The 21,216-nt window shown below is 42.8% G+C and overlaps 1 protein-coding gene across 1 annotated transcript in view; it reads left to right on the forward strand.

Moving 5' to 3' along the window:
• The window catches only part of ZNF804A (zinc finger protein 804A), a 146,121-nt gene extending 126,084 nt beyond the window's left edge, over window positions 1-20,037 (forward strand). Inside the window, exons 2-3 of the mRNA XM_059475917.1 lie at window positions 14,293-14,423; window positions 16,788-20,037. Coding sequence (XP_059331900.1) covers window positions 14,293-14,423; window positions 16,788-20,037 — 3,381 coding nt within the window. The remainder of the gene's footprint in view (window positions 1-14,292; window positions 14,424-16,787) is intronic.
• The last annotated feature ends 1,179 nt before the right edge of the window (window positions 20,038-21,216 follow it).

Below are 21,216 nucleotides of genomic sequence, written 5' to 3' on the forward strand. Positions count from 1 at the left end.
AGGAATCAGGTCACAGATTGCAGATGTGCTGAGCACAGGGCACCAGCTGGTGTTTTGGAGGTCAGCTGGAATTCCAGCAGGATGATTTATTGTTGGTGATACTGCCCCAGGCAGAGCAGAGTTTGCAGCATCAGAGTGATGTGCCCTCCTTGTAGGCACTCGAGATTTGTTCCACAACATATTTTGAAAGAAGACAGCAAGTCACAGCTCTGCTAATGCATCTGCTTGCAAGGGTGTGAGGCTGCTACCTGGGATTGGATCAGACTCCTGATTGCCTGCTTTTTCTGGTTTCAGGAGGGAGAGCTGCTGGGGACTCTCACTGCTGCAGTATGTGTGAGTTTGATGAATAGACTCACCTCGTGCTGCTGTCAGGCGCAGCCGAGTGTGTGTGTGCTGTCCCAGGGGAGGCTCTGAATCTCTGCTGGGGAGACAAAGATCCAAATCTAGGTTTTCAGGGAATTTGTTCATCAAAACTTCACCTTCTTTACTGATTGGATGAAAGCTTGATTATTTAACACTGCTAAATACTGATATTTTAGTGCAAGAGGTGTGGCTGTGTTCACAGGGGTTCTTGGAATGAGGGAAGAGATGTTTCCTGACTCCAGGAAACATCCCTGACTTCATGTTTCACAAGGCTTGATTTATTATTTTATAATATATATTACATTAAAACGATACTAAAAGAATAGAAGAAAAGGTTTCATCAGAAGGCTGGCTAAGAATAGAATAGGAAAGAATGATAACAAAGGTCTGTGGTTCAGACTCTGTCCGAGCCAGTTGTGATTGGCCATTAATTAGAAACAACCACATGAGACCAATCACAGATGCACCTGTTGCATTCCACAGCAGCAGATAATCAATGTTTACATTTTGTTCCTGAGGTCTCTCAGCTTCTCAGGAGGAAAAATCCTAAGGAAAGGATTTTTCATAAAAGATGTCTGCGACACAAGAGGTACTTTAAATTATGCAAAAATTACTTAAGCAGTCCTTATATTTTGTATGGATATAAAAGATGTTTTTTCTTCACAAAGGAAATGTTACCCAGTATCTGATTATCCTTAAATTTTAGAGGGGGAAAAAGTGCTGAAACCTCAGTGGAAGGTGTAGGTTCAAGGCATAACTCCATTCAATTTATGCAGCCAAGTGTTATACATTAATAAGACTTTGTGATAAAAGAAAACACTACAGAACTTTACCCAGTTTATTAAAACTAAGTATCTATTACTTTAGTTCCATCTGCAGTGATTTTCCTGCAAGTTATTTCCTTTAATACAAATTTGGGCAGTGGGATCAACAATTGAGCTTTAGGTGTGTGCCAGCAGCCCACCTGGGGCCCTGCTTCCTCAAAATTTGGGAAGCTCCTACCAATTCCAGGTGTAGGTTTTGCTGCACAAACCAGGCTCTGGTGCTGCTTTTGCAGAGTGGTGAAATGGGAAATGACCCTGAAAGAAGAAATATTTGGAGTGATGAGACTGAGCTGTTTTCCTGCCTTATTCTGGGAGTGATCTATGACTTTGCTGATCTCTGTGCCTGTGTTAAGGCAGGACAACATGAAAGGGGCCGGGGGGATTGCAGCCCATTCTAAGAGATCTCAAATCTGACTTAAATTATGCTGAATTGTGCTTTTTGCTCTAACTGGAGGGCATTTTACTGTGTGTATATTTGTGTTAGAGCTAGTCAGTAAGTTCTGATCAGGAGCTGTCCAAGCTTGGTAACTTGATGAATTTCCTGAGCCTTTTTTGAGTCTCTCTGTGACTATGCAGTGGCATCCTGAACAAGCAGGCAAGGAACAGTTTTGGGGGATGACATTTTGATGAATGGATTCAAGACTTTCATGAAGGATGAGTCACTTTGGTGGCATTGAGAGAGAGAGAGAATTCCAACAATAAATCCAAAATGTGTGGAGAGAAAAAAGTGCTGCCTTTGTAAAGCTTTCCTAAGCATCATCTGTGGCAATTTTGCAAAAAAAAAGGGAGAGTATGTGGAAGAAAAAAACAAGTGTCTTTCTGGTTTTTTGTTGTTTTCTTTTCCTATCCCAGCCCAGAGGCACTGCAGCGTTTTGATAAAAAATCTTGAAGCAGGAATGTGGGAATGTTAAGGCAGAAGTAAGAATTTGAGCCCAGCCTACTTTAAGGGATGTTGTGAAGACTGGGAACAGGTATCTAAAACATCTGCATTTCTATGGGAGATAACTAACCTGTGGAGAAAACGGCCAAAGTTTTGGTAGGATAGAAGGAAACGTCATGATTTGCCTCTGTGTTTCTATAGCTATTTGTAGGAAATGAAGTACATAAAGAAATGTTAACCTAAATTTGTGAAAAGGCTTTCCTCTGTTCTTTGCTAAAAATGCCCATAAAACTTTCAATAAAGAAAAAGATTGTGCAGATGACAAAAATAACAATACAACGACTTTTCTGAATCAGCCAGGAAAATAGGGAGGTCACTCACAGGGTGCTCCTGCTAAATTAAAGACAGCAAAAACACCTGTTTCAATTCAAGAGTGTAAAATCTTGTGCAAAAGCAGAGAATCTGGGTCTGTAAATACTTATTAACTGTGGAGTGCTGTAGCAGTGGTGCTTGAGGATGGTGAGAGGTTTGTTTGCAGGGCTGGGAGTTCTTACAATAAGATTCTATCTTTTCCTTCCCTTGTCTTTGCAGGAAGAGAGGGCAAGGGTTTCACAGCTCTCATCGATGGTTCTCACTTGCTGAGTACTTTGTTTCTTTGAGTTTGCTGCCGGAAAGCAGAGGGAGGCACTTTTTAAACTTTTGTAAACATACAGTTACGTTGACCTTGAGATGATAAAGCTTCTGCTCTTATTTTCAGTTTTCTGTGGCAATGCTTTATCCAGAAATACCTTCAGAAATGGAGTATAGACATTTTAAATCTGTCTTCAGCTGAGATGTACAGAAGGTCCACCTAGTTAATTGCCCCTGTTATTTATGTGTGCCAGATAGATGGCTTTTTATGGGCTATTTTTTCTTCTTTTCATCAAACCTTGAGCTTGTGGCAGTTCAGATTTCAGAGTTCAGAGCTGTAGGTAGTGCCCTGTGCTGTCTTCCTTGCAAATTGGAACCTGTATCATGCAAGTGGATGGATTTCTATCCTTGCTGTCATTGTTGCAAAGAGAAGGAAGAACAGGTTAATGCCAGTTTTCCTTAGGAATTGCTTTCTGCCTTTAGGACTGCGATTTGGGCACGTTTCTGTTGGGTAATGAGCTTTACGTTATTAGTTAATTATTGTTTTTCTTAATTTCCTGGTGGTTCTTAATCAAGGGCAAATTATCTCCTGATAGGTTCATATCTGACTGAGGTAGAGAAATTTTGCAATGAATTCCTTCTGGGTTGTGTTGAAACAGAAAGCTGGACCTGCTGTAGCCATCATCAGCTCTGCCCTGTGTTCCTCAAGGCTGGGGTACCCAACCAAAAACCTCCTGCACTTATGGGGGTGAAAGAAACACCCCCAGCATGCAGAGCCAGGAATGTGTTAGTTTAGCTTCAACAAAAGTCCTAACAGCCTCACAGAAAGAATTATTATTAGGCCAATTATGATCATACAGGCACTTACAGTCCAGATCATCTAATTATAAGGGCTCATTGCTGATAATGATACAGATATAATAAGCTCTCTAGTGCCTGATTCTTTTCTGGTGTTAATGGTCCTCCTGAAGAAGAAAAGGGAGGTGTCATTACAAGTTGTCAGCAATGTGAGTTCTTCATGTGGGGGAGTGTGGTGTTGGTCCCCTCTGTGCCAGGAAGAAGGTGAAGCTGATGTTGTTGGTTTCGTTCTCCTCACTCAGGTCTATTTGGGGACGTTTTAATGTGTTTACTTGCACGAATACATGCTCCACTTAGTTGATGTTTATCCACTGCTTCATGATAACTGCCTGAAAGTAAAATTTGCTATATATAATAATTTTTACTTATGTTGGAGGCTTTTTCACAGAATCCCAGACTGGGTCAGGTTGGAAAGGAGCACAGTGGGTCCATCTGGTCCAACCTCCCTGCCCAGGCAGGGTCATGCCAGACCACGTGGCACAGGTCTGGTTGAGCAGCCTCAGGTCCCTCAGCCTCACCTCAGGAGAGATGCTCCAGTCCCTCCATCATGTCTGTCACCCTGCCCTGGACCTGCTCCAGGAGCTCCATGTCTGACTTGTCTGAGGAGCCCAGAAATGGACAGAGCACTCTGCATGTGGCCTCATCATGGCTTCATTTCCTTTTTATCCCTGAACTCACTTTTATCCATGTTTTAAGCTTGCATTCCTGTAGCAAGCAGCAGTGTAGCATTAGTGAGTTGTTTATAGCTCTGGGACCCTGCTGCCATCCCATTCCTTCCACACTCAAGGCCCCTGCTGTGAACTTGTGCTGGTCCTTTTGGGAGTCTCTGTCACAGGCTGTTACAGCCTGCTTTCCCCCAGCAGCCTCCAAGCTGTGCTTTACTGATAATTAAAGGAGCACTTTATTAACATAGCGTGGTGGTGCACACATCCCTGCTCTGCAGTTGCTAACATTTCACTCTGCAGAAGCACTGGGGCAGTAAAAGACACACATAAATACAGACTTGCTGGCCCAACACCTTTTTCTTAATTTTTTTTTCCATGGTAATGTTAGTGGTGTTTTTACAGAGTTGCTTTCCAACACACTTCATCTGCATCACTGAAACTGCAAACATATAAAATCCTGACATTAATTGATCTTGCCTTGCAAGATGCAGACTTTAAATTTAAGATTTTTTTTCTGTAATCTGTAATCTTTTTTTCTGTAATTGTTTCCCTCCAAGGGCTCTGTGTGTATGGTATTACAGGTTGGCTTAAGGATAACTAAGGTTTTCTCTGTGCCACTTTGCCATGGCTGAGATGTGTCAAAATTTGCAAAGGTTCATTCTTGTCTCAGTTTCCATTGGCCAGATTTATGTTCTTTGAGGAAGTTTGTCATGGTCCTGGGATAATGGTGGCAAGGACCAGATCCTGCTGCTGTGGCTGAGGAGCAATTTGTGAGCACAGGCTTTGAATGGCTCAGTGATCCAACATAAAATTGGTCTGATAAAGGGATTGTGATTTAGCTCTGACATAAAGAACTAAAATAAAGAGCTCACTTTGGGGGAATTCATGTGTCTCATTCAGTCCATCAGTTATCAGTGTATCCTTCAAGGGTTGTGGGAAATAACCTTTAGAAGACCTAACTGTAAATATTAATTCCTCATTTTTTGGTCACTGTGCACATTGTGGAGATTAGAAAGATTTAAGATTTGGTAGGTTCATTTCAGTCTCTGTGGCAGTCAGTGACCAAAGAGTCTGAAACTAGAAAACACAGACTGAAAATGTCTGCTATCAATTTTTAATTTGCTTGTGGAAAGGGTATTGTGTCCTCCTGCAGCCAGGAATGGAGTAAGAGTCGGGATGGCAGCAGGATCCTGCAGAGAATTTCAGTGCTGCAGACACAGTGAGCGCTCTGGAAAGCTGATAAATGCCAGTGGACACTGGTAGGTGCTGGAGGGCACTGCAGTGAAGAGCTGTTGGATGGAGTCTCAAAGAACTCAGAGGTGCCAAGTGCATTATTCATGCAGAAAACAGCCGAGTGGATGCTCCAAAATGAGCAAAAAAGCAGCTTTAGCAGCTGAGCCATCCAATCTTGCGTGCTGATGGGAGTATTCATTTTGTAACCTAATCCCACTGCAGAGCCATTCTAAAGGGAAATCCAATTTTCCCTCTCCAAAGAGGTGTAGAGGTGACCTTCCTCTGAGAGGACTTGTTGGTGAAGAAGTGGCTGCTCCTGTGAAATGGTTTATGGAATATGAATGCTGATCAGACAGGGATTTTTTGTGTTAGCTTAGAGCTCCCTGGAAAGACTTGAGAAGAAATGTTGCGGAGCTGTCAGTATTTATGCATAGAACATTGTAACTGGCCAGAAAAAAAAGTACAAATCATTATTTCTCATTCAGTGACTGGTGAATGAGATATCAGGAAGATATCTTGAAGCAGTGGTTCCTTGAATCAATATTTTTGTTGCAGTCAAGTCAAATTAGAAAAGATTGGATATGCAGCGCTCAGATTATTCTGGATGCATAAACTTTGCTGCTGGAGTGAAAGGAATAGTGGTGGATCATTTTACCAGATCATTGGGATGGTGGAACGTGGGAATGGCACCTGATGTCTGAAATGGTCCATGCTGGTTTGTCCCTGCACAGCTGAAGAGGAGCTGTGGCTGCTCAGGGCACCCCACACTTGCAGCCACCTGGGGAGAGGTGGAGTGAAGCCATTTTCTCTAACAGTGCTGGGAATAAACATCTCTTGTCAGGACTTACAACATTTCATGTGATTTTAGTTTGGTTTTTTTGTTTGTTTTTTATTAGAATCCCCTAAATGGCAGGAGAAGGGGAGGTAACTGGGGAAGTGACCCTTAAAGAAATGGTGTGTACCAATCTTGTATTTAATCTTTGTGACTGATCTTTCTTAAGTGTTGCTGGAAGCTTTCATGGTGAATTTGAAACCTCTTCTCCCCATGAGCTCAGCAGGAGTTTCCCCACTGACTTCAAGAGAAGTATAATAAGGCCTAAAATTATTAAAATAAATACTTTTAAACCACAGACTCTGTAACCACTTTCCAGATGCAGAAAGCCTGTGTCAGCTTCATGCTCTTTTCATTATCTGGTAAAATTATTTTGATAGGTGAGATGCTAATTCTGTACTTCTGTGTTGTTTCCTTTGTGTGTCCTTAATATTTATGGAATATTCAGCTGATTTCTGCTGAAGCTAACAAAAAAAATACCCTGCAGCTTGCAGTAAGCCCAGGCTGCTGTTACACACGTGGTCAGGAGCTATCACAGTGAAATATTCAGTGTGCAAGGCTCAGCAGTTCTGCAGGCTTAAAACAATGTTTTTGCACAATGGCAACACTGCAGCCATTAAGTCAACTTCAGAAAAGCGCAGTTATGTTAAAAGAAAAGAAGCAGAGGTGTTAATTTATGCTTCATAACCTTTAATTTGTCAGAGTGCTATCTGCATCCTGCAGCAGGGGATGCTGGAGAGGAGCAGCAAGGCACAGGCACCAGAAGGGTGTCAAACCAAGGGAGGCTCCTTGTGCTGGGGAGAGCATTAATCATCCCATAATGAAGTATGTGTTTGTTTCTGGCAGATAATTTGAGAGAGAAAAGATAAAGAGCGAAGAAATTTCTTTTTCCTTCTATTGCTCCCTTGTACATCTTTTGCAGTTACATAATCAGGAGTAATTAGTGAGATATTCATCAAGGATAACTAGCTTTCATGTATCTTACAGGTGCAACTGTGAAAAATATTTAATGTTCTGATTTTCCTCATGATTCTGAAGCAGTAATGTTTTCATTAGGTTTTGCTTTTCATTTTAAGCTCAAGAGTAATTTATTTTTTCCCCATAAAGTTAGGTAGGAAAATCTAACTTGAGACACTCTACAAGATGCTTCAACACAAGTGTGTAATCTCACAACCTAATTATGTTTCATAAAAAATTAATTTCAGTCTTTATATTAGAAAATTAGAAAGGATCAATATGAATTTTCAGTTGTATATGTATAACATAATACATGTGTTTTTTATGTAGGTTTTAAATGGAAGAGCTGTCTCAACAGTTCTCTTTTGCAGACTGCACAACAAAGTGTACTACTGCGTATCCTACAAGTGTGCTCATGAGCAACTTGGAGTAGTTTGAGAAAATTTGCATCACATCAATTCATTTGAAGTCAGTGAAAAATCTTCTGAGTCATGAAGAATCTCATTTTCTCATCAGGCCCATGATGGATGAGTAAAGCAATACCAACCTTCCTTCCCTCTGAATTCATCCCCAGTCTGGGATGATGCTCATGACATCTTTTTGCTAGAAAAAGAGCAGTTTCAATCTACTGAATCAACCTATTGGGCTCCAACGACTTGCTGTTTTTAAATCCTGCATACAACCATGTGTGTGTTAGATTTCTTCTAATATTAAAAGACCATCAGGAAGGAATGGTTGAAATATGAGGGGAAAAGGATTATTCACAGCCTGCATGCTATTTGTTGTCATCTGGAGGGCTTATCATCTCATCATTTACAATGTGGTTCTGTTGCAAAGTTGTGGGGTTCTTGGTATTTAGGAAAAGTTTTAAATTTTTCAGCTCAGCATGAGATGCAAACAGGCAGAGGCAGGCAGAATCAGCTGCTAACTTGGGACAAACTGAAAGTCGTTACTAAGCCAGCAATAGATTAATTTTATTTTAAAAAGGCCTCTGAAAAGCAAAGTGAGTGGTCCTTACACTGATAGTGTGAGAAGGTGACTCCTGCACAGAAATCCTACAGATGGTGTTTGGGAAGGAGTGGAGACAGGGTCAGGTAAATGGGGCTTTCCACGTTTAATTCTGGAATTTCTGCAGGGCTGGAGATGCCCCAGCCCCTCGTGGTGACATCTCCTGGTGTCACCCCCTGGCAGGAGACTTTCCCTTGCTCTTATCAGCAACTCCACATGGAGAACTGTTAAAAACACCCCCTTACTTCTTTTTCATTTCTCCTTTCTGTGGAAATAACGTGCCTTGTGTAGGGAAGGTCTGCAGCACTAACGGGGCAAATTCTTTGGGTATTCTAGTATTGCTTTCTTGGAGCTTGAATTTTTTCCTCTAGTCTTTACAACAGGAGAATATACTAATACTACTTATAATAAATATATTGCTATGAAAAGTATGTAGAATTGAAGACCAGAACACAAGGGAGATGCTGCCCTGTTGTGCTTTGTGAAGGGGTCTGCAGCTGCAGAACAGTAAAATACATATCTTTATATCTATATTTATATCTATATTTATATCTATATTTATGTTCTCTCACATATGCTCTCATATATGTGTCTATATATATATATGCTCTCACAAAGCACTGAAGGCAGAAGGAAAATATGTGCATTTTGCATCTTAGTAAGCAATGTTTTCTGCTTTAAATGGCATATTTGGTTCCCCATTTGAGCGTTTACAGGTGTTACATGAGCTGTGTTCTAGTCAGTTATTATTTATAATTGATTAAGCTCGATCCTCTTTGTGAGAGACACTAATCTGGTTTGGTGTGACAAGTGTTTATCTGATGAGTTCTTGTCACTCTGTTTGCCACACCACAATTCCCATGAAGCAGCAGCATCCCATCTTATCTAGCACGGGGTTACAGGGAAACATACACAGCTTCTAGAATCATCATTGGAAGCTAAACAACACTCATTAATCCTCATTGCATATCACAGAGTTTTTTTTAAAAAAACACAAATTGAACACAAGCAAAAAAAAATCTTTATTAAATTTATGTTTTGTATCACGTACAGATTGAGAGGGGAGAGATTTTTTTCTTTTAATAAATCCAAATGCCAATTTTGTCTCACTTCCAGCACACTGCTGAACTCCCAACCCATGTTTAGGTAATTAGGAAATTTTTGAAGGGCAGGAAGGAGCTGCAGTGGAGTTCCAGCTCCTTTTAGGGTGCAGATGGAGTTAGAGAAAGGACAGGGCCTGGGGAATCTCCTGCTGGACTTGGGATGCACATGCAGCACTGAAGATTCCATATCTTCATGAGCCCAGCCTATCACTGGCAGGACAGGTGGAGAAGGAGGGGGCTGGCCTTTTATTTTGATGAGTTATTTTTAAAAGCTAAACCCACATAAATTAATGATTTAGTGACTGTTGGGGATGCAGTCATTTTTCCTGATAAAGTGAGAAGGCAGTAAAGCATCAAAATTTGATGTCATGGCTGTTAAATTCTGTAATTTTATACTTCCATTGATCAGAAAATGAATTTATGGCTTCGTATTTTCAGCATTGTAAAAGTCCGCATAATTTAATTGTTAATCTAAGGTCAAAAGTGAATTAGCATAATAATATCTGAACTGCACTGCCCTAAAATCCCCTGACAGACATCTTTCTGACTCCTGCTATTATAAAAACTGTTCCCATTGGTTTTTAACCCCGTTAAAGTTGTTCCTGGATAAGCTTTGCAAGGGTGGTTTATGAGAGCCTGTTTGAATAAGCAGTCCTTAGATGGTGCCTCTGTGCTGGTGGGATGGCTGTTTTTGCCGTGAGATATTAGCACCACAGAGAGAGCCTGTATCAATCCTGATGCTTGCTATGACTTCCCCTTCAGTCTCATTAACTTTTTTTTGGTTAAAAATCTCACTGCCTTTATTCAGAGTCAGTTCTGACAATGTTAAGTTATATGTTCAAAGTTATAAAATTAATATATATATATTTCTTATATCTATATAAAAAAGTCTGGGGTTTTTTCTTCCCCTTCATTTTATCACCTTAATGCCCTAATATTAATGTACATTGGGTTTCACTATTCAGCCTTTATGTGCTTTTGCTGTCCTGGGTCTATTTATTAATTAATGCCTTTCTCTGCGTTTTGTAGGTTCATTAGTTTAAAGGGCTATTGCTACAAGTGTTTAAATCTTGAGTTTAAATTTTAAAAAAGCCAATAGCCAGTTTTTAGGGGGGCATAAGGCTTGTAATAATGATATAAAAAGTGCTTTTAATGCCATGTGTCTTTGGTTTTGAGAGGACTTGATCCAGGGTAGGATTTTCAGGCACCTGGCTTTGGCAGCAGAATCTTGGCTTGTAGTTTCTCTATTATAAAATTAAAAGGAAAATTAGGAAACCCATAATTAGGAAATCCAAAATTAGGAAACTTTTTTGAGAAGCAGTGTGCTGAAATGAAGTGTTCAAAGTGGTAAATGGGGAAGACAGGGATGAAGTGAAGGGACCAGGAGTGGGGTCCTGTTGGAAATCCCTTGATCTTAGGATTCCCTTGATTTTTCTTACACTTGTCCTCCTTGAGAAGTGCAGCCACACCTGCATTTGGAGCTCCTGTGGCCACCTCATGGATAGTTTGATCCATGCACAGGTACACAGGATTCTGTAAAATTCTTGCTTTCCATCTGGACTGAGGAGCCTCAGCTCAGCACGACGTACCAGGTGTGCGCTAAGATACCTGGCTGAGCCTTTTAGAAATAGCTGGAATGTTTCTGCTTTGGGCCCTGTGTTACAGTTAGATTTGCTAGAATAATCCAGCTGCCACCCCCGGGAAGGCAGCCCAGCTGCAGGAGCACATTACAAGGCTGGAGAATCAGGGTCAGGCTTCCCATCCCTTCAGGCTGGGCAAAGTCATTTGCAAGCCGAGGGCTCCGTGCTCTGCACCTCCATCGTGGCAATGCACAGGATCAGGATAATGATGAAGGCATTGAGGTCTCCTGGAGACATGTCATTTAATTATTCATTGGGCACTGCTGGTTGAACTCTGCTGGCTGGGTCACACACGTTTTTGAGCTGCTTTGTAAGCAGGGGAAAAGGCAGGAGGGAATTCAATGCAGAGTCCCTGGCTGTTAATTATTGGCCTACTGATCCATGGAAAAATCCAAGCATAACAGGCATTAAACTGCTATTGAAGTTAGCATTAGTGAACTGCTCTGCCACATGCAAAGGCAGAAAAATCATAAGGAAAAGGTGGTTTATAGGAACAAGTCACACTTGTTTTTCTATTGCTGCCATTTACTTTGAAAAACTTTAGGGGGGTCCCTCTGATGGTAAGAATGCATGGACTAATGGTATGATTGGGTGATACCTCATTTTCATTTGCAAAATTTTAGTGAAACCAACGGTTTTGCCTAACTAAGGGCAGCAAAAATGCAGTGCCAGCAATCCTGAGCATGTCTGAGTGCAGTAAGGGAATGCAGGTGATGATAGTTCATCACATGGCTAAGAGAACAAAATTGCTGCAGTATCAAAAAAAGAAAAAAATGGAGGGGATGCAGTTACTAATTTAGGTGATCTTTTATTTAAAGGAAATAGCATTTTTTTTAAACACCTGGTGGATGTCTTGTGATTTAGAACTAGGAGGAATTCCACTTAGACATGAATAAAGACCTCAGGAGTTGCCAAGGTATAATCTTTGCAGATTGTTAAAGCACTCCATGAAGGACTGAGATACCAGTTGTGAGAAGAAAAGAAACAAAACCCAAGGAGCAGTTTTCTGTGCAGGAAAGGGAGGGTGTAGCTACCAGGAGGTCTGGCAGAAGGGGAGCTCTTGGTTCTCCATGTTATCAGTAAGAAGCTTGACTAGGCCAATATTCAAGCAGCAATCAATTTATTAATTAATATGGTAAAGTATGAGCTTATCCAGAAGAGAAGAGCAGGCAAATGCTGAGAATACAAAACTTGTGCCACACCTACTTGCAGCCATCCAAGGAGAACAATTTAATTTCTTTAAAACTGAGAGCAGGCATGGAGTGCTGCTAACTTAGCAGTGAGACTAAAGGGTTCAGAATCTGGTCAGACTCAAATCAGTAATTATAATCATCCCAGTAATTACAGAAAAGTACTGCAGCTGGGAGGTGATTATGGATTTGTATACACCTCAGCTTCTCCTTTTCAAGCATGTGAGACAGTGCCCTATTATCTTCCTTTTGTTCCCTTACTTCTCACTTCTTTCTTTAGCACTGGAGAGGAAAAAAAACCCTGAAAAAATATTGAGCTCCTCAAAATGCAATTAAATCCTCTCTTTAAGTGCCAAGGGCTGGAGGTGAGGAGGGGAAGGAGCAAATTTCATCTCTTCTCTTGTGTTTTGAGTACTCAGAAGTTTCCTATGAAATGAAGCGCTTGAGGTTTCATGAGTGGCTGGTGGGAGGCAGGGTCAGAATCATGCTGTCTAGGAAAACAGGGGAGCACAAGGGTAAGATATGTTCAACAAAGATGCTCCACGCTTCAAGTATTCTTTTTCTGGGAGAAACAGATGCAATATATCTAGTTTTGAGCGTACTTACAACCTTACACTGTATTAGGACAATAAAACCAAATTTTTATCAGTAGAAAATTTTGATATTTAGAAAATATAAATGGTGGAAGATGTGATTATGTTTCAGGTTATTTTTATCTATCTATCAAGGATATCCAGGCATTTGGAAAAGAATACAAAACTTGAACACAGAGAGTGGCAGTCGTTTTTTCTGCAAGTTTATTTTCTCTACATGTTTCTCCATATTTATTCTTGGCATTGAATGGACTGCCCAAGTAGTGTTACCATCACCCATAAAGGCAAAGACTAATTCAGTATGTGACTGACTCCTAGAATATCTCAAGATATGGATGATCCTTATGGGTTGGTGTGACTGTGTTCACAGGGGTCTTAGGATGAGGGAAGAGGATCTGACTCTGTGTTTTAGAAGACTTGATTTATTATTTTATGATTTATATTATATTAAAACTATACTAAAAGAATAGAAGAAAGGATTTCATCAGAAGGCTTGCTAAGAATAGAAAAAGAAAGAATAATAAAAAAGGTTTGCATCTCACTCAGAGTCCAAGCCAGCTGAGTGTGATTGGCCATTAATTAGAAACAACTCTATGAGACCAATCACAGATGCACCTGTTGCATTCCACAGCAGCAGATAATCATTGTTTACATTTTGTTCCTGAGGCACCTCAGCTTCTCTGGAGAAAAATCTTAAGGAAAAGATTTTTCAGAAAATGTGTCTGTGACAGGTTGGCCCCATAAGGATCATGGAATCCAACTGCCTGCCCCTTGCAGAACCACCTAGAACTAAGCCATGTGTCATCTAGAGCCAGCTGGTATGTGTGAGGTATTTTTCTGTAAATAGGGGAAAGAAAAATTCACAAAAGGGGTGAAATGAAAAGAGTTGAGAAAGAGCAGGAGGACGCTGCTGACAGGGTTTTGCAAACTCTCTTCCTTAAGATTTTTTTCTCTAATAATGCCTGGGATGGCAGGACAGGAGCTCTCAGGAGCTCTGCAGGGGTTGGCATGGTGATAACAGGGGTAGAGGGACCATGGTGAGCTGAAGAGAAGAGCTTGGAGAGCTTCCACAGAGCAGCAGTGACAAGTGCCATGCCCAGCATCTTGGGCAGAAGAATTCCAGATTTAATATCATCTGGGGATCAACAGGCTTTTCAGAGGCTTTGCAGAAAAATTCCTGAGTTGGTCTCGTTTTTTGTTGAAATCTCAAAAATCTGTGGGGAATGTTTCGGGGAGGAATCATGAACAAAATTCTGGGTGGACTTTGCCTCACCCTACTGAGGCTGATCTATAATATCACAGAAGCTACAGTAAAATTTGCTAGGCTGTCTCTAGCCTGGCTAACCTGTCTCTAGCACCTCTAGGTATTTTGGTTATTCCCTTGAAATCCTTAAATCTGCTGAATGGTTGGGTTCAGAATAATTCATGCTGTGGGCACTTACCAGCCAGTAAGAGTCATGAAAAGGTTTCTCATCCCAGGGGTTTTTACGTGCATTTATGTGGCTGTTTCTTGCAGAGGCTGAAGGAGCTGAAGCAGAGGGAGTTTGCTCGAAATGTAGCATCTAAGTCACGAAAAGATGAAAGAAAACAGGAGAAAGCCCTTCAACGTTTGCACAAGCTAGCTGAGCTAAGGAAAGAGAGAACCTGGTAAGTCCATAGCTGCTCAAACAGCAAAAATACTTTTAAATTAGCCCTCCACTGTTTGCTTGTGCTGTGGGATGCAGGAGCCCCTTGGCTGTAACACCACACACATGAGTTTTTAGGGCATTTTGGAAGCATTCTGTGCTCAGTATTTGATTCACACTGTGTGCAGGAATGAATGTTTAACACTGCTTTTTCAGCTGAGCTGAAATGACACATATTTTTAGTTTAAAAAAAGATGTGTTTCATATATATTTCATAAAACCAGGCACTTTGGTTGAAAGCTGAGTGAACTAGGTCATGCATTTGCAGGCTGACACTACTTCATTGATGAGGTGAGGAACACAGTCTGTCTCTCTAGGATGTAACAGATCTCTGCGATTTAGTTTTCAAAATGCTCGCCTGGGAAAGCATCCAGAAACCTAGCTTTAGATCTCAGTAGCCAGATTTTTTATATTAAAAGGTAAATGCTTCTTTTTCCCCTGCTCAGCAGAGTGTTTAACTCCCTCTGCAAAAGTGACTCCTTGCTGCTCGTGCATTTTCAGTATTGTATCTAGGCAAGGTGTTGAAATTCGAGTTGAGCTTGCTTGTTGTGACTGAATTCTCAAAAATATGACACAGTTCTGACACTGATAAGCCACTGAAGATATATGTACTTGTCACAGTGTAATCTCTGGAGAAGAAAAGAAAGAAAAAATGTAGATGCTCATGTGCAATGTTTTCTCTTTATTCAGCCTTCCCCCCCCACCCCAAGATGAACAAACAGAGAAGTTCAACCAAGCTGCAGCTCCTGTTCAGAAATATTCTCTTTGTCCCTAGTTTGGATGGTGGGCAGTGTCCTGAAACAAATTCTGAATGAGCCAGGTGGATGTGACATCAATGTTGTGGGATCTGTTTGACAGGAGAAACACAAAACCTAACTTTTTAATCTTCCTGTGATAACTCATGTGGAGACTCTTTCTCCTCCATGAGTGTTTCAACTGTTCATGTTTTATACTTGAGTATATTACATATCATTCCCCCTAAGCATGCTCCAAAACTTGAATTTTGCATATTGCATGAGAAAGAGGAAAGAAAAATTGCTATTTTCCTATTTCCATGCTAGTGAAGCACAGATTTTGCAAGGCTTTGTTATTTCCGTATTATTTGTTGTTTTTTTTTAAAAATATCCTTTTGCTAGTTCCTGAAGAAGAATTTTTATTTGAGCCTAATTTATCTATCTCACAGTTGCTATTTACTTCCACTTTGCATCCTTAGAGGTGTGGCATGGACAGACACACAGGATTTTTTAAACTGGCATTTTCTAGGCTGGTTTCGTAGAAGCCACCATTTTATTCTGTGAAAGAAAGGATTTCTGTGTGGGTTTAATATATATTTCAAATTTATAAAGAACTGGGCAAGGCAGGAATTCTCAGGAGGAACTGCTTTCTCATAAAACCTCTACCTTAATTTCTAGACCTGACAGGGTAAAAACATTATTCTTCATCTCAGCACTTCTTGGGGTCTTAAATGACTCTTGAAAGTGTTACCAGTGACTCATCAGTGAATATTGCTCTGCACTGTAACACAGAGTGATTTGACTAAAACAAACAAACAAATGGTTTTAACGTAGGTCCATTACTCCTAGTGCTGAACAGCTTCTGTGGATCCTGGAAAATTGTCAGCTTAAACACTTTTTCCTCCTCTCTTTGCTTCCTATTAAGTCAAATAGAACAGATGGGAAGAGGACATGAAATGAAGAACAGAAGTAGACAGTGATAAATTTTTTTCTCAAGAGGGATGAATCACTTACTTTACTTCTGCCAGCTGAAATCCTCTCCCCAGTTTTATTTCTCCATGAAAGAAATTGCTGAGGGTGGTGATGGTTGTGTCTGTGCACACAAATAGGATGGGAGCTGCTGGGGGGTTGCCTGTGGGCAGAGCAGCAGTCTCTGGAATGGTGACTACGTGGGAAGTGCTCTATGAAGCACCCTCTGCTTTAATGTATTTTGTAGCATGAAGCAATGTAAAACTGCAATCTGTAGTAATGGTCTTGTAACCAGGGTGGTCTGCTGGGAGGAGAAGCAAGATTTTTGTGGAGACAGTGTGTTTCTTCTTTGGCCAGCCAGTGTGTCTAGGTAAAGTTAACTACTTTGTAGGAATATTAGTCCTTCAGCTGATAACTTCACATGAAGGAGGTGGGAGCATAATATTTACTCATCTTATTTTTTACTACTAGCCAACTGATCTTTATTATAGAAGATGGCATTTTTTTCTACTACAGAGTCTTCCTCTTTGCTTAAAAAGTTCCCTTAAACGCCAATGTAACACCATGTTTCTGTCAGCAGTTTTCTGAACATTATTGACCCAAAGTTTTATTTTCCTTCCTAGTGCTCCTGGGAGCGGCCCTATGTTCAAATCCACCACGGTGACCGTGCGAGATGACTGCAGTGATGTCCCCAGAAGTGCTGCCACAGATTCTGCCAAGAGCCAGGACTTCAGCTGCACGCTGATGCACGATGCACAGAACTGCAAGGACATCGCTTCTGTTATTTCCCCCTCTCCTGGAGAAGCAGGTGGTCACCAATCCGACCCCAACAAATGCGGGGAGCTGCTTCAAGGAGCTCAAGGACACAGAGTGGGGTTCTCCTTTGCTTTTCCCAAGAAAGCAGCAGTCAAACTGGAGTCTTCAGCTGCTGTTTTCTATGAGTTTAATGAGGACACCTCCATGGAGCATGGGTTTAGCAGGAGGAGTAGGTTTGTTCCAGGAACGTGCAGCCTTCAGTCTCCTTCGGCAGCTGCAGAAATAGCCGTGTGCCCTGAGGAGAAACACAGCTGCTCTCACCTGCTGGTGGAGAAATGCACAGACCCAGCAGAGGCTCCTGAAGCTCAGGAGCTGTCCAGTGAAGGGAGCAGGGTGCTGGAGAGCCCAGCCTTGCCTCCTGCCATGCCCCACTCAAAGCAGCTGGTGTCCCCAGACACGGATGGCCATGGTGTGGATGTGAGTGTGGCCGAGTTAGGGGACCAAAGGGTGGCCCTGGCTGCAGACAGTGCCCAGGTCCTGCCCCTGTCCCCAGAGCTGCAGGCAAACAGAGCTCCTGAGCAGGAACTGGTGGAGGAGTGTTCGTCTCTGCAGGATGCTGCAGAGGAAAACTGTAATGATGGGAACAGGGATGCACCTGCAACTGAAAGTGAAATAAAAACTCTGGGGGCCGATGCAGCAGCTCCAGCACTGTCTGAAGAAGATAGTGGAGCCCCAAAAAGCAAACCAGATGTATACAAGAGACCCTGTCAGCCCTTTGTTCCTGTTCTCAGCAAATATGGATCAAATGTTCTTCAGTGGCCATCAGAAATGTTAATTTATACAACTACAGACCCATCAATTTCTTATAGCTGTAATCCTTTATATTTTGATTTTAAGTCATCAAGAGCAAGTGAAAGCCAAGAAAAGCCCAAGCATCAACCAAACATACCTCATTTGCACCGTAAAACTGAATCGGATCATATCTTAGTCTCAGATTTTACAAAAAGACCTACTTCAGAGTGTGGTGATTACGAAGTAGAAGTGAATAAAAATGTGTGCAACTATACAATACCCCTGTTAAGTGATGTTTCCCTCTTCAGAAATTGTGACCTTGCAAAAAATCAAAACAAAGTGTCCTTGGATGAGTCATTCAGGATTAGAAAAATAGACAAGTATCAGATATCTCATAACCCCTCACGACAAAACACTGTGATAGATGAGAAATACAACAAAGTCTTGATCAAAGAAGGCCATGAAAAATGCCTTCACAAAAGCAGAAAACGGAAAAGGAGAAGAAAATTATGCCATTGTCATTATCATCACTGTGGAGACACAACAATAGCAGAAATGGAGATGTCTCCAGTAACTGAAAAAGAAGTTACTTATAGAGATGAAAATAAATATCAGCACCTCCAAAATAACGCACAGAAGTGCAGGCATGATGCAGGAAATATCTGGTTGACTGCAGGTGAGGTGCAGCAGCCGCAGCCAAAATTCAGTATTGACAATGGTCCTAAGAGAGTCGTGTCTGCCTCAGATCACATTCACTGGGGCAGAGGCTGGTGTGACTTTTGGAGTGCGAAAAGCAGCGCCCATCACCACCACGGCTGTAAGGGAGCACACAGGAAGAGCAAAGTCAGCTCCCGGAGGCAGGCCAGGCAGCTGAGCTCCAGGAGGCACAGCCTAAGGCACTCCAAAACGCGCTGCAGATGGAAAATCAGGAGGCCAAGCTGTAGCCCAGAGCATAAATGTTTGGGACAGTGCAGTGAGGAGAAGGGGCCGAGCCAAAACCAGCCCACAAAGAGGGGTTACAGTGTTCTGACAGAAGAGCCCGAGAAGCCGCACCGCAAGCGGAGGCAGCACACCTATTCCTGTTCCTCCTCCTCGGATGAAAGCTCCTGTGGACAGGCATTATCAGCAGAGGAATACCCAAGGCAAGGACATGCTTTAGGTGCCCACCACAAGGCAAAAGGGAAACGCAGGAAAAGGAAGGCGAGGATCCATCATGTTTTCCTTGACAGGAATGCAAAAAGTGAGACCTCTGAATCTTCCAAAGAAAATTCCGCCAGTTCTACGTTAAATATTTTGGGGGACTTACCGACTCAAGACAATCTAGAGGGAACTAATGCAGCTCCCAGGGATGATGATGCAAAAGAGAGGGATGAAACAATGGAGCTGGAGGACAGCAAGGCACCTTTAGAAAGTGCTGACATGCAGGTGCTGGAAGATGATAAAGCGACGGCGTGCTCAGTGATGGAGAGCGCACCAGCCACGCTTCCCGATGGCACCATCGCAACTTCTGCTGCTCCTGCTGCCCCCCAGCACAGTGCTCCAGCGGCTGCTGTCAAACAGGGTGCTCCCCAAGAGGGAAAGAAAAAGGAAAACATCAACAGCCGCGAAAACCCAGCTCGTTACAAAGTTCCCGTCCCCAACAGACACTTGGAACAAACTCCTCCCAAATCCTATCTTTGCCATTACGAGCTGGCCGACTCTCTCCCGCACGAGAAGATGGGCGAGGTGGCCGGTGAATGGCTGCAGTGCAATCCTGGCATATTCAGCAGCCCCCCTCCCTTGCCTTTCAAAGAAGCACACCTCAACACCCACACCTTCCTAACCACCGAGCAGCTCATAGCCCCCTTCCCCCTGCCCGACCAGGCCCTGCTCTTCCCTCCCGACAGCCCGGAGAAGTTCAAGGAGCTCCCCTCGGAGGCCTACCCTCAGCAGATGGTGCCGCAGAACGTGCTGTCGGCCAAGGTGAAGTTCGCCCTGGCCCCACCAGCCCTGCCACCGCTGCCACCGCCGCCGCTGCGCTCCAGCTCGGTGACCACCATCCACCACACGGTGCTGCAGCATCACGCCGGGGTGCTCAAGGTGCTGCAGCCGCACCAGCAGTTCCTGTCGCAGGTGCCAGGCCTGTCCAGAGCCCAGCCTTTGGCCCAGCTGGCCGTGTCCCCGGCAGGCCAGGCCGCGCTGGTGGCACCGCCGCCGCTGCCGCTGCTGCCGCCCGCCGTGCTGCCGCCTGCCCCGCTGCCCTTCCCGCCGCTGCCGCACCCCGCCGGCTTCCCCTCCCTGCTGGCCCCGCACCCCGCCGTCATCCCCCTGCAGCCGCTCTTCTAGGACACACAGAAAAACGAAAGTAAGGGAAAAAAAAGGCCTTCACCCAAACCGCTGTTTCTTAAACTGGTTAAAATTCCTTGCTCCTCGGGAAGCATTTACTGTAAGTATAACGATGCAAGAGACAGTGAGACCTACACTATTACTAAAGCACTGAATAGTCTGATACTAATTATGAACTATATATATATATGTGAAAATCATGTCTTAGAATATGTATAATGTATATAAAATATATTTATAGTTCTATAACTTATGTTGTAAAGTATTCACTTTTTTGTTTTTTTATCTTTGTGTATTTGCACCTATTTAATGTTTAGACAAAGCTGATGCACTATGTTTTGTACTATGTTCTCTGAAACTGTAAATCTAGTGACAAACTATCTCTTGCAATAAATTTTTGTTAACTACTTAAGCATATCAAAAATCTTTCATTATAAGCCTCATGGATGTTGTTCTTCCATGTCCTCCTGCAGCTGGATAGCATCCTCTGCCCCTGCTATGCTGGGATAACCAGGTTTCCTACACGCCAGTGATTTATCAGGGAGGCTCAGAGGCCAATACCTCGAGGGCAGCTGTCTCACCAAGCCAGAGAGAAAGGGTAATAGATGTGTTTGTGTTAGCAGCTTGATGTCACCGTGACAAATTTTATCCACTTGTACTGTGTGCACACACTGCAGACTGGTGGAGCTGCTCCCTTCTATACCAAACCACAGAAAGGCAATGTAACAAGCATAATGCTGGTGCTGGAAGGGGAAGAAAGGCCGATATTGACAGCAGCTTGGCTTGGAGGGAATGTTGCTTGTAGTGGAAAGGTAGAGCCTTGGTTCCACCCAGCAGAGAGCGGTCCTTGCTGCTGGGCAGCGTGTGAAGGCAGCGAGAACACAGCAGCAGGAAGGGGACATCAGGAAACCCACCAGGGTTTGATACAGCAGCAGGAAGGGGACATCAGGAAACCCACCAGGGTTTGATACAGCAGCAGGAAGGGGACATCAGGAAACCCACCAGGGTTTGATGCAAATTCTTACCTCACTTCCCCCCCCCCCCCCCCCCTTCTTCCAGCAGCATTTCACTAAAGAAAATAGAATACCACAGAGTAGAGATTAATTGAAGTAATAATGTACTGCCATTGTTTCTAACTGTGTTTCAGAGACTTCTCCCTACCTCTGCAGCCTTTTCATT

The sequence above is a fragment of the Ammospiza nelsoni genome, chromosome 7 (genome assembly GCF_027579445.1).
Source record: "Ammospiza nelsoni isolate bAmmNel1 chromosome 7, bAmmNel1.pri, whole genome shotgun sequence".
NCBI lineage: Eukaryota > Metazoa > Chordata > Aves > Passeriformes > Passerellidae > Ammospiza > Ammospiza nelsoni.